This window comes from Portunus trituberculatus, chromosome 31 (assembly GCF_017591435.1).
Source record: "Portunus trituberculatus isolate SZX2019 chromosome 31, ASM1759143v1, whole genome shotgun sequence".
NCBI lineage: Eukaryota > Metazoa > Arthropoda > Malacostraca > Decapoda > Portunidae > Portunus > Portunus trituberculatus.
The window spans coordinates 19,101,363-19,114,167 of record NC_059285.1 but is presented as its reverse complement, the minus strand read 5'-3'; the positions used below and the strand labels follow the sequence as shown (position 1 = coordinate 19,114,167).

Genomic DNA, 12,805 nt, shown 5'->3' with positions numbered 1-12,805 from the left:
AAACAATGTGCCAAGATACCATTAGTTTCAATTCCTAAATAAAATGTTTCAAGCGTTAACGATGACATTTCAGCGACATTTGTTGGACGGGCACGGCATCGTGGCTATATTTTGTACTGTTTTCCTATTCGTAATGTGGCCAAGGGAAGTGTGGGGGATGTGATACCAGCTCATTCTTGTCATCTTGTCATATTCTCCAAGTGATGGCAGTAATTCTAAGGTGGTAGGGTTTCCGTGGGTGTTCTGTTGTTCAGGGCAGTGCGAGGGTGAGTGGTGTCTGGCTGGTAGTGATTGGGTGGGTGCTGGACTGATGATAGGTGAGGGAAGGGAGATGCTGCATGACCCTATTTCATTTAGACAAGTTCTCAAATTGTGTGGGCATTTCAGAGACTGGGTGTGGATTGATGGCGTGCCTGAGGTGTGGATGGCTGTGGTGTGTTGTGAGGTGCTGGTGCTGGCTGTTGTGAAGGTGGCTTGTTTACTCGTATTTCACACTCCGCATCCATTTCGCTGCTTCTTACCGCGTTTGTCAGTTCACTCACACATTACGGGCACACAAATGTGATGGCAAGTGCTTTTGGGGAGAGTGAAGTCATCAGTCATCACACACGGAGCACTTATTCCACTTCACATCGTGTTTGTCAACTCACGCACGTAGTACCTCATGTATGTATCGTTTCGTGTTACAGCGTTTGACTAGCTGCACCACCATTACCATCACGTACTCAGAAACACCCTCCCCTCTCTCTCACTAGGACAATTTTCCAAGGCCACAGAGAAAACTAACCGGATTTTCAAGACAGTTTCTCCATTTAGTAAACGAGAAACATTGTAATCTATCACTAGAACCATAAAAATAGTCTTAAAAACACGAGTATCTTTAACTGGAGCCTTTGGAAACCAGTAATGATGAGAAAGCAAAGCATTTCAGAATACGGGCCCATAGCGCACTGTTACCATGCACCTTAAAGCCGCTCATTACTTCCGTCATCCATGCTATTCATACCAGGCGCCTCTAATAATACTAAATAGCTTCCTTGTATCGTCCCTGTGCCCATTGTACTATTATTAACCACGTTTCAAGCTTCCATTTCCTTTTTTCTATCCTTCTATCGCTTTTATCTTTTTTTTTTTTTTCATTTTCCCTTTTCTTTTGTCACATCTCCATTTTCTCCCATGTATTCTCGCTCATCATTTCGCCTTTTCCTTTCACGGGTCCTTTCGTTTCAAACCTCTATTTTCTTTCCCTTCCTTCCATTGCTTTGATCCTTTTCTTCTTTTTCACGGCTCCATTTCCTCTACTCCCCACATCTATCCTCGCTCACCATTTCTCCTTTTCCTTACACGCATCTTTTTTGTTTTGTGCCTGCATTTTCTTCTTCCCCATCCTTCCATCGTTTTTCTCTTCCTTTCACATTTTTTTTTTTTCCCACGGCTCCATTTCCTCCACCTTCCATCATCCATCCTCACTCACCATTTCTCCTTTTCCTTCTGTGTATCCTTTCGTTTTGTGCCTCCACTTTCTTCTATCTCATCCTTCCATCGTTTTTCTCTTCCTGTCACATTACTTTCCGCCCATCTACTCTCGCCACCATTTCTCCTTTTCCTTGCAATTACCCTTTCGTTTCATTACTTTTTTTTTTTCCTTTCCTGTCTTATCTCTTTAATTTTCCCCCCCAGTCTTCTAAGTAGTACCTGTTGATCTTCATCTTAAATAGCGACACTTCTTTCCTACCTACACCAAGCTGCTCCAGTCATTTGCTCATTTCACGGTGGTAATGACGTGTTCTCCCACATTCAAAGCTGGATGGTGTTTCGTGGCGACTCGTATGTCTTACTTTCTTTACCATCTATCACGTTTTCTTTGGCTCACCCATTATTGTTCGTATTGTTTTTTTTTTTTCCAGTGTTTATTAGTCCTTCGTCATCTCACAATGTCAAGTTGTTCATAGTTGTCTTCTTTGTTTATCATTCCTTCGACTCACCTTTTCCTCTTCTCCCTCCCGTGTTTTCTTCCTTGAGAATATCCTTCTCCTAAACTTTAAGACTTTTTTAAAACGCTCTGCTCTCACACTACGACTGTTTTGAGAGCCCACAGAGATGAGCCAGGTTCTCAAGTGTATTTCACCTGCTAATATAGAAATCTCTTTAATCTGCATGCCACTTCAACCGTAAAAAGTTAACACTCTTAAGAACTCGTGTCTCTTCAACTAGAGTCTATTGAAAGCAGTCGAAGTGCACGCAGTAATGTTTCATCAGAGGACGGCCCTAAAACCTGACATCTTGCCGCACCCTTCCCCTCCGCTCCCCCTGACACTGATCCCTTCTCCTTCCAGCCCTCCGCCCTCCCTTGATCCTTTCATCCCTTATATCCTCGCAGTGATATGTAGCACCTCTCTGTGTAGTATTTCTCTGCTTGACCTTCCCCGCCCTCCTTCGTCTCCCCTTCCCCCTCAGTCGTCAGTAAGTTGCAGGTATTTTAATGCGTGTGAGTGACGAGGAAATCATTATTCTTCATCTATCTTTAATTCCAGGAAGTTTCAGAGGCGACCAATTAGAGTACGTTCTTCCAAATCTTCAGGTGTCATGCGTACTCAGAGAGCGAGAGAAGGAGGAAGAGACAAGGAGAGAGGGAGAGGAAGGGTGGGGGTGTATAATTTCTGCGTCACTCCACTATTTTGAAAAGGCTCTAATTGAAGTGACACGTGTTATTAAGATTGTTTTTGTTTTCTTATTTTGTTTTGTTGTTGGTTTTTAGTAGCAGATTAACAATATTTCTGCGTTATTAACTGGAGAAATAATCGCGAGAAATAGCCAGAGAGAGAGAGAGAGAGAGAGAGAGAGAGAGAGAGCGCTGTGTTGCGTGTGTGCGTGCGTTAAAGGGGACCGCCTTCCACCAGCGAGGAGCGATCAATAAACAGGTCAAGCCTCCCCTCTCACCTAGACGTGCATCGTAGCGGACAGGTGCACACACACACACACACACACACACACACACACACACACACACACACACACACACACACACACACATATACGAGTTGAGTTTCATACCATCATACGTGCTTTACTACACAAATACTACAGCCTGACACACTGACACACACACACACACACCGTAGGGTAACGTCTGGCTGTCTCGTCAGAGACTGCAGCAGATCAAACAGTGAATTACACACACACACACACACACACACACACACACACACACACACACACACACACACACACACACACGGGTAACCTAAAAAACAAGGTAGCCTAAGAAACACACAAACACACGTATGCACAAAAAAAAAAAAAAATGTAACGAGCACACACACACACACACACACACACACACACACACACACACACACACACACACACACACACACACATATCAATCACACCAAAACAAAACATACCTCCACACAAGCAAGCAACAATCCGGAAACCAACACACACACACACACACACACACACACACACACACACACACATACAGTCCCCGCCTTGCAAATTACAACACACACGCACACACACGCAACACAACCATAAATAATGTAAATAGGTATGTTCGTACAGAGACAAGTGAAGTTATGTTGGAGAAAAAAAAATAAAAGGGATGAACTGAATGGGAACGTAGAATAAATGATCCGTCAGTAATTAATAGACATTTGAACTAATGAAAGGAAAAGGAGAAAAAAAAAAATAGACGTGTGTGTGTGTGTGTGTGTGTGTGTGTGTGTGTGTGTGTGTGTGTGTGTGTGTAAACAAATACGTACTAGATAGACCCCATACAAACATCTCTACGCATTACCTTCACCCTCCTTCACACACACACACACACACACACTTACCACTCGCTCAGTCGCAAAAAACAATCACTGCTGTCACTGTTATGGGGGGAGGGATCCAGTGAGGACAGTGTGGAGGCGGGCCAGGGCTGATGGTTGGGGAAGACAAAGAGAACGAGTGAGAGACAGGAAGGAAGGAAGGGAAGGAGGGCTGCCTTGCGCTCCTCCCCACGGCTCACGATAGACTGAAGCTGACCGGCCCTCTCTCCCAGTCCGACTCTCTCTCTCTCTCTCTCTCTCTCTCTCTCTGAAACACGTAAATTATTGCAGTTCAAGTAAGCATCGTAATCATGCTTAGTTGGGTTATACTTCAACAACACTACAGAGAAGAGAGAGAGGGGGAGGAAGAGTGCAGGGTGGAGGCGATAAGGGTGAAGACAGGGTTGGTGTAGTGAGGGTGATGCTAAGGTGAGGGAGAACCATTTCCAGGTGTTCATAGTTCAAAGAAATTGTTGTTGTTAGGGTGACTTGGGGTGAGGGAGGGAAGAAGGGCTAGGTAGGGAGGACAAGTGAAGGTGAGGCTGAGATCATTGTCAGGGTGAAGGAGGGGCACTGTCAGGGTGGGTGGGGTGAGGGAGGGGCACTGTCAGGGTGGGTGGGGTGAGGGAGGGGCACTGTCAGGGTGGGTGGGGTGAGGGAGGGGCACTGTCAGGGTGGGTGGGGTGAGGAGGGGCACTGTCAGGGTGGGTAGGGGTGAGGAGGGCACTGTCAGGGTGGGTGGGGTGAGGGAGGGCACTGTCAGGATGGGTGGGGTGAGGGAGGGACACTGTCAGGGTGGGTGGGGTGAGGGAGGGCACTGTCAGGGTGGATGGGGTGAGGAGGGCACTGTCAGGGTGGATGGGGTGAGGGAAGGGCACTGTCAGGGTGGATGGGGTGAGGAAGGAGCACTGTCAGGGTGGGTGGGGTGAGGGAGTAACACTGTCAGGGTGGGTGGGGTGAAGGAGTAACACTGTCAGGGTGGGTGGGGTGAGGGAAGGGTACTGTTAGGGTGGGTGGGGTGAGGGAGGGGCACTGTCAGGGTGGATGGGGTGAGGAAGGGCACTGTCAGGATGGGTGGGGTGAGGGAGGGCACTGTCAGGGTGGGTGGGGTGAGGAGGGGCACTGTCAGGGTGGATGGGGTGAGGGAAGGGCACTGTCAGGATGGATGTGGTGAGGAAGGCACTGTCAGGGTGGGTGGGGTGAAGGAGTAACACTGTCAGGGTGGGTGGGGTGAGGAGGGGCACTGTCAGGGTGGCTGGGGTGAGGGAAGGGCACTGTCAGGGTGGGTGGGGTGAGGAGGGGACTGTCAGGGTGGGTGGGGTGAGGGAGGGACACTGTCAGGGTGGGTGTTGTGAGGGAGGGGCACTGTCAGGGTGGGTGGGGTGAGGGAGGGCACTGTCAGGGTGGATGGGGTGAGGGAGGGGCACTGTCAGGGTGGATGGGGTGAGGGAGGGGCACTGTCAGGGTGGATGGGGTGAGGGAGGGCACTGTCAGGGTGGGTGGGGTGAGGGAGGGGCACTGTCAGGGTGGATGTGGTGAGGGAAGGGCACTGTCAGGGTGGGTGGGGTGAAGGAGTAACACTGTCAGGGTGGGTGGGGTGAGGGAGGGGCACTGTCAGGGTGGCTGGGGTGAGGGAAGGGCACTGTCAGGGTGGGTGGGGTGAGGAGGGGACTGTCAGGGTGGGTGGGGTGAGGGAGGGACACTGTCAGGGTGGGTGTGGTGAGGGAGGGCACTGTCAGGGTGGGTGGGGTGAGGGAGGGCACTGTCAGGGTGGATGGGGTGAGGAGGGGCACTGTCAGGGTGGATGGGGTGAGGAGGGGCACTGTCAGGGTGGGTGGGGTGAGGCGGGCACTGTCAGGGTGGGTGGGGTGAGGAGGACACTGTCAGGGTGGGTGGGGTGAGGAGGGGCACTGTCAGGGTGGGTGGGGTGAGGGAGGGGCACTGTCAGGGTGGATGGGGTGAGGAGGGCACTGTCAGGGTGGATGGGGTGAGGAAGGGCACTGTCAGGGTGGATGGGGTGAGGAAGGGCACTGTCAGGGTGGGTGGGGTGAGGAGTAACACTGTCAGGGTGGGTGGGGTGAAGGAGTAACACTGTCAGGGTGGGTGGGGTGAGGAAGGGTACTGTTAGGGTGGGTGGGGTGAGGGACACTGTCAGGGTGGGTGGGGTGAGGAGAGGCACTGTCAGGGTGGGTGGGATGAGGGAGGGGCACTGTCAGGGTGGGTGGGGTGAGGAGGGCACTGTCAGGGTGGGTGGGGTGAGAGGGGCACTGTCAGGTGGGTGGGGTGTGGGAGGGCACTGTCAGGGTGGATGGGGTGAGGGAGGGCACTGTCATGGTGGATGGGGTGAGGGAAGGGCACTGTCAGGGTGGATGGGGTGAGGAAGGGGCACTGTCAGGGTGGGTGGGGTGAGGAGTAACACTGTCAGGGTGGGTGGGGTGAAGGAGTAACACTGTCAGGGTGGGTGGGGTGAGGGAAGGGTACTGTTAGGGTGGGTGGAGTGAGGGAGGGACACTGTCAGGGTGGATGGGGTGAGGAAGGGCACTGTCAGGGTGGGTGGGGTTAGGAGGCACTGTCAGGGTGGATGGGGTGAGGAAGGGCACTGTCAGGGTGGGTGGGATGAGGGAGGGGCACTGTCAGGGTGGATGGGGTGAGGGAGGGCACTGTCAGGTGGATGGGGTGAGGAGGGGCACTGTCAGGGTGGGTGGGGTGAGGCGGGGCACTGTCAGGGTGGGTGGGGTGAGGAGGGCACTGTCAGGGTGGGTGGGGTGAGGGAGTAGCACTGTCAGGGTGGGTGGGGTGAAGGAGTAACACTCAGAGTGGGTGGGGTGAGGAGGGGCACTGTCAGGGTGGGTGGGGTGAGGAGGGCACTGTCAGGGTGGGTGGGGTGAAGGAGTAACACTGTCATGGTGGGTGGGGTGAGGGTAACACTGTCAGGGTGGGTGGGGTGAAGGAATAACACTGTCAGGGTGGGTGGGGTGAAGGAGTAACACTGTCAGGGTGGGTGGGGTGAGGGAGGGGCACTGTCAGGGTGGGTGGGGTGAGGGAGTAACACTGTCAGGGTGGGTGGGGTGAAGGAGTAACACTGTCAGGGTGGGTGGGGTGAGGGAGGGGCACTGTCAGGATGGGTGGGGTGAGGGAGTAGCACTGTCAGGGTGGGTGGGATGTAAGGGTCATGAAGTAAGGGAATGCCAGTGCCAGGGTGAGGGAGGAGTGACTTTCAGGGTGTGTAGGGTGAATGAGTGCCAGTCAGGGTGGGTGAATAGCACTGACCACTTTATTGACATTCACATATTCTGCTGTGACAGATTCTTCATTTATTAATGTGGACATTCATGAATATGGATTAAATCTGAGTGGTGAAAGGCTGACTGTTTTGTTGTATGGCATTGTTTTTGTTAATATCATTAATTATTGTTATTATTATTATTATTATTATTATTATTATTATTATTATTATTATTATTATTATTATTATTATTGTCATTTATTATGGTTTTTATAATTTCATTTGATTTATATATCCATTTTTCTGTCTATTTGTCTTTCTATCTACCTGTCTATCCATTATTTTTTTTGTGAACTCATACAAGTTCAAAACAAATAGTTGCATAAAAAGTGAAAATAAAAAAATAATAATAAAGATGTGACTAGGTTTGTGGGTATCTTCATTATTTTTATTGGAAGTCATGCTGATGTTCAGGATGTAGAGGAAATTATATCAGAAATTAATGTGAAGACAGAATATAACTTGGGTTTGTTAGTAGTGGACTCATTATATTTAGAAGTCAGTTCAAGGTTGAGAGAAAGTGCTGTCTGAAATTAATACAATTAACAGAGACTGCATTTTCAGGATTGAGAGAAAGTAATGTCTGGAATGAATATGACTAACAGAGACTGCATTATCTTCCAGGGTGTGAGCAAGGAGTACCAGGAGGCCATCAGTGCCACCCTAGAGACCCTGAGGCAGGACTTGAACCACACCCTTCACCACATCACTCTACCCTCCTCCTTACTAGACACACCAAAGCTCTCCTCTTCTCTTGATGGAACCTCCCTGCAGGACACCACTCAGAGGGGTGCACTGTTCCAAGGGGATGACACACAGCAGGACTCTCTCTCCTCCTCTCTTCACAAGGATACCTCTTCCTATGAGCCTCACACCTCCCCTCAAGCTCTGACAGCAAAGGTGGAGCATTTGATTAATGTGAGGACAGCCCTGGTGGATGCAGCTAATGGTATGTGTTATGAAGCCAGTTTTGAGTGGAAGAGGATGATGTAGATACAAGACTATAAGTATAAGTAAGAGTTACTAGTATTATTATACAATAGTGAATGTGTATACCTTTCAAATGTTTGAATTGAAGTCTGTTTTGTTATAAGATGTAATGTAACATTGTCAATCCAGTGTCAGGAAAGAGTAGTGTATGGTGACTTGATGTTTAAGGAATCAAGAACATAAAGGTCACAGACAGTGTTATTAGTACAAGACAGGCCTTCAGGGTAGTTCAGCAAGCAGCTAACAGTAATGCAAATTGTATGTAAATTGTTGTAAGTTTTAGATGCTCAAATATTTTGACATCTATTTTTATGCCTTCTTGCAATCTTAATGAACTTTTTATCATGGTTATATTGACTTTTGATTGTAATATGTATTGCAGCAACTTTTAGAACAATCAGTGTTTTCAGAGTTTAATGAGGAGCTGGAGGAGGTCCTGGGGCAACATTTGGCTCCCCTGAAGGAGCAGCTTCAGGATGTGGTGAGTAAAACTGGATTGCTTTATATTGTTCATACTTCATATTATTATGTACTAACTACATCCTGACTAGAAAATATATTCATAATAATATTTTCATTGTAAGTAAATAATATATTATTATAAAAGTAAGATATACTTACTAAAACTCACAGCCGTACTCATTTTGTTTGTTTATTCATTTATATTTCAGGTAAAGGATAGAGAGACAAGTGTCAGGGAGGAAGTATCCAGTCTTCCTGCCCTCCCTGAGCATCAGACATTCATACAGGAGTTCACTGGCTTCACCTCGAGGGTGTCTCAGGAGGCACACACTGAAAAGGTGAGTGAAGTAATGCAGTATTTACAAAATGGTATTGAATGTTGTTGATTTATAGTAGTTGCTGCCCACATTACTGGAAATTACATTATTTCAAACTAAAAAAAACATTGTAACTTTTCAAATAACAAAATTCACCAGTAAATTATCAGTTCATATGAGCCTTTCCTGTAAGCAAGATCCTGCCCAAGAAAACATCAAGAATTTTTTGCACCAGCTTCCTTTCAGTATTAGAAACAGTCAGTATCAGCAACACAGGTGTGAGGTCAGCTTAAATAATGGACATGTCAGGGAAGGGACTGTACTGTGATGGAAGTGAATGTCAGTGAACAGCACGAAACACACCTTGAAGATGGTACAGCACAGCATAAATGGAATAGATTAAAGTTGAAAGAACAAGAATAGAATGAAAAAGAAGGAATACGTATGGAATGAATCAAATATCCTCGTCTAGGAAAGAAATGACAAAAATACATTGTGGAACTGTTCAGGAATTGTTACAGTAGTAGTATATGAGTATGATCTCTGGTAATGAATGTGTGTTGGGTGTTTTAGCTGCAGGTGCTGAGGAACCAACAAGAGATGGTGCACAAGATCCTGGAAGATAATCAGGCTAAGCTCAGTGCAGTGTGTCATGCCTTCCTGGAGAGCCTGCATGGGCTCACTAGTGTTGAAGGTGGGTCTGTTTTCTCTCTCTCTCTCTCTCTCTCTCTCTCTCTCTCTCTCTCTCTCTCTCTCTCTCTCTCTCTCTCTCTCTCTCTCTCTCTCTCTCTCTCTCTCTCTCTCTCTCTCTCTCTCTCTCTCTCTCTCTCTCTCTCTCTCTCTCTCTCTCTCTCTCTCTCTGAAGTGATATGATTTTCTTCTTCTCTGTTTCTTTAGGATTCATTCTGCTGTACCATCTGGTCCCTTTACCTTCCTTGTATCTACCTTAGGTTCTGTGTATATCTGTGTTGTAGGATTACTAATTCATTATTCCACACATTTTCAATATCTTCATACATTCTTTACATGCCTGTAATTTTACAGATTCTTATAAATAAATAGAATAATATTCATTCTATATTTTGGTTTATGTTTTATGAATGTAAATAAAATAACAAAAATCTAAATATTATGAAGACAACAAAGAAAACACTTAACATATGTAAAAAACAAATTCTATTTGCTGTGAAAATGAACAAGATGGAACTGCAAATGATAAAGATTAGATTATATAATCGGGCAAATATGACAGAAGTTAGAGTGACAAAATTCCAGACATGTTTGAAGATAATGTAAAGATAAATATTTTTGAGAGTAAGAATTCTTTGTCACCCATTGCTGCTTGTTCCTTGCATGTTAAATATTGTTAGAGATGGAAGCCAAAGGCAGGGCACTGGTGGACAACCTGGAGCGCACCCTGGCAGAGGAGGCGATGTGGGTGGAGAAGCAATACAGGGACTTGCTTGAGCACTACACCCAGGAGCAGGATAACAACAACCAAGCACACACCCTCACCTGCAGCCACCTTGTCCACACACTCACCCTCCTCCTCCACTCCAACAAAAATGTGGTAAGTTCTCAGTTGATGCATCTGTCATTGCTTCAAGCAAGTAGTTTCCTTATAATAATGTTGTTTTATCAGACTGACTTTCTTAAAATGGGTGATATGATAAGAATCAGATGTTTGCTTTGAGAAATGTGTTTGAGATTTTTATTATAAGTAAGGGTATTTTTTAAGTGTTCATAGGTTAGAAAACTTGCAACAATAAATAAAGGATGATTTTTGAGGTGGTATGGGCTGGATGGCAGATCAGTAGAGTGATGGTTATGGAGAGTAGTGTGTTTATTTTAATGTAAAGTAGCATGAGTGATTGATGTCCTGTTAAAACAATTCTCTTCCTGTATGTTGAACTTAGGTAAGGAAATGTCATAATTATTCTGCCTTTCATTCTTCATTAAAACAACCACCATTAAGTTGTGAAGACTCAACTTTGTGGTGATCTGTCTATAATGATAACTGTGGTTTTCAGAGTGAGCCAAAGGAGCTGAGGCAGGAGCATACAAGACAAGTTGAGCAGCTGTGTGAGGAACATGAGGAGGAGATCCAGCGCCTGGAGGCTCAGCTCGCTGCCAAGGACCAGGAGACTTTGGTGAGTGTGTGGAAAGTGGAAGCAGCAAAACACATGTTTAGTTAATTGAATAAGCATATCTTTTATAGTTTAGTGAAGGGCTACTAACATTTGTCACTAAGACCAGAAAGAGGATTCTGAATGCAATGCAGCTGTTCAGAGCAGGGTGAGCAGGTGTGCTGGACACCTTGGGTTTCAGGTTTTTTTTGGTTATGTATTTAATGTTGCAAGATGAATGGATCCTTGAAGCAATGTTTCCCTTATATGCACTAACATTGCATGATGTATATGAAATGTTCTAAATATTATCTCCTTGACCTTAGAATTGCTTGAAAATATCAAAGCTGTTGCTTATGAACTACCTGATTGGCATGACAAATTGTTTTATGAAAAATTGCTGGGTAAACTTTCACTATGGAGTCAGATTTCCACCATGACGATATTCACTATTGGTAGCAGGCATTGCCTTCCCTCCCTGCCATACTGTTATTGTTCAGCATGTGGCTGCTTGGTTCACTCAGCTCATGTACTGTAGGGCAGATATGAACAGTCTCCCTGCAGTGGTGTATTGGTACACAAAATTATGTTAGAGAGACTTTAGGGAAAAGACAGACCCTAATATTTCAATATTTCTTTCCCTTATTTCTTTCCTTTAAATAGATGGTATATTTTCATTACTTTAAAGCTAACACAAGGCATGAGTGTTTTGCAATTAACCTCCTCCTCCTCCTTTTCTTCCTTCTCCTCCTCTTCTTCCTCCTCTACTTGCTTATGGGGCACAGGAAATTATTGATGAAGAAATTGCTCAGCTGGAGTCTGATTCGCATCACAGCCTCAGTCTTAGAGACGAGCTCTCTAGCACACTGAACACCCACTTCAGCAACATCAGAATACAAGTCACCAAGGTATTACTGCTGATTCTTTCTCCATTGCTTCTATTTGGCGTTGCTTCAGTAATATTTTAAAGCGCTACACAAATAGAAGTTTCTGGCACTATATCAATTTTTAATTTTTTTGGTTTACTTATTTATTTTGATTTCTGTCTTATTTTCCATCTTTCACGGTGTGCTTCAGACAACATTTGGTGTTGTGTACCAAGAGTCCTTACAAATGTCTCCGTACACATGTACAGGAGGGCAGGACTGCCTGATTTCCAGTTTTGTCTCAACTTAGCATTATGTTTACTCCCTGCTAGGGGAACAGGAATCACTTACTGAGGTCATCTCTTTCAGTAGTGTTGTACATCAATCTATCAACATTTTCTCTCTCTCTCTCTCTCTCTCTCTCTCTCTCTCTCTCTCTCTCTCTCTCTCTCTCTCTCTCTCTCTCTCTCTCTCTCTCTCTCTCTCTCTCTCTCTCTCTCTCTCTCTCTCTCTCTCTCTCTCTCTCTCTCTCTCTCTCTCTCTCTCTCAGGATCTCATCTCCTGGAATGTCTTCCTTGAATCACACATTCCTATCAACAATAATTTTTCTCCATATGGCTGAATCAGTGCAATAAATTAATCTCCATTATTTCCACGATGCTGTCTGTCCCAAATTTTCCTCTCCCATCCTCTCCATCACACCCTGCTTTCTTACTAACCAAGATTCAGTGTCATAAATCATTGCATTCTCATACATGAAGTGTCTGTACCATCACTGATATACACGGAGGGTTCAATCATTGTTAAAAGATTGACTTATTGCACTTTACCTATTAGAGGAAGGAAAGAGCAAACTTTCAAGTATGGTGCTTGAAGTGGAAAGGTATTGAAGATGTACAAGATAGAACTGTGATGTGTGTACAAGTAGGCACAACAACTT

The 12,805-nt window shown here is 45.8% G+C and overlaps 1 protein-coding gene across 1 annotated transcript in view; it reads left to right on the top strand.

The window, feature by feature from the left end:
- The window catches only part of LOC123511085 (A-kinase anchor protein 9-like), an 84,480-nt gene that overhangs the window by 24,061 nt on the left and 47,614 nt on the right, over positions 1-12,805 (top strand). The window contains exons 6-12 of the mRNA XM_045266700.1: positions 7,729-8,053; positions 8,505-8,575; positions 8,766-8,894; positions 9,447-9,567; positions 10,244-10,443; positions 10,904-11,023; positions 11,785-11,907. Coding sequence (XP_045122635.1) covers positions 7,729-8,053; positions 8,505-8,575; positions 8,766-8,894; positions 9,447-9,567; positions 10,244-10,443; positions 10,904-11,023; positions 11,785-11,907 — 1,089 coding nt within the window. The remainder of the gene's footprint in view (positions 1-7,728; positions 8,054-8,504; positions 8,576-8,765; positions 8,895-9,446; positions 9,568-10,243; positions 10,444-10,903; positions 11,024-11,784; positions 11,908-12,805) is intronic.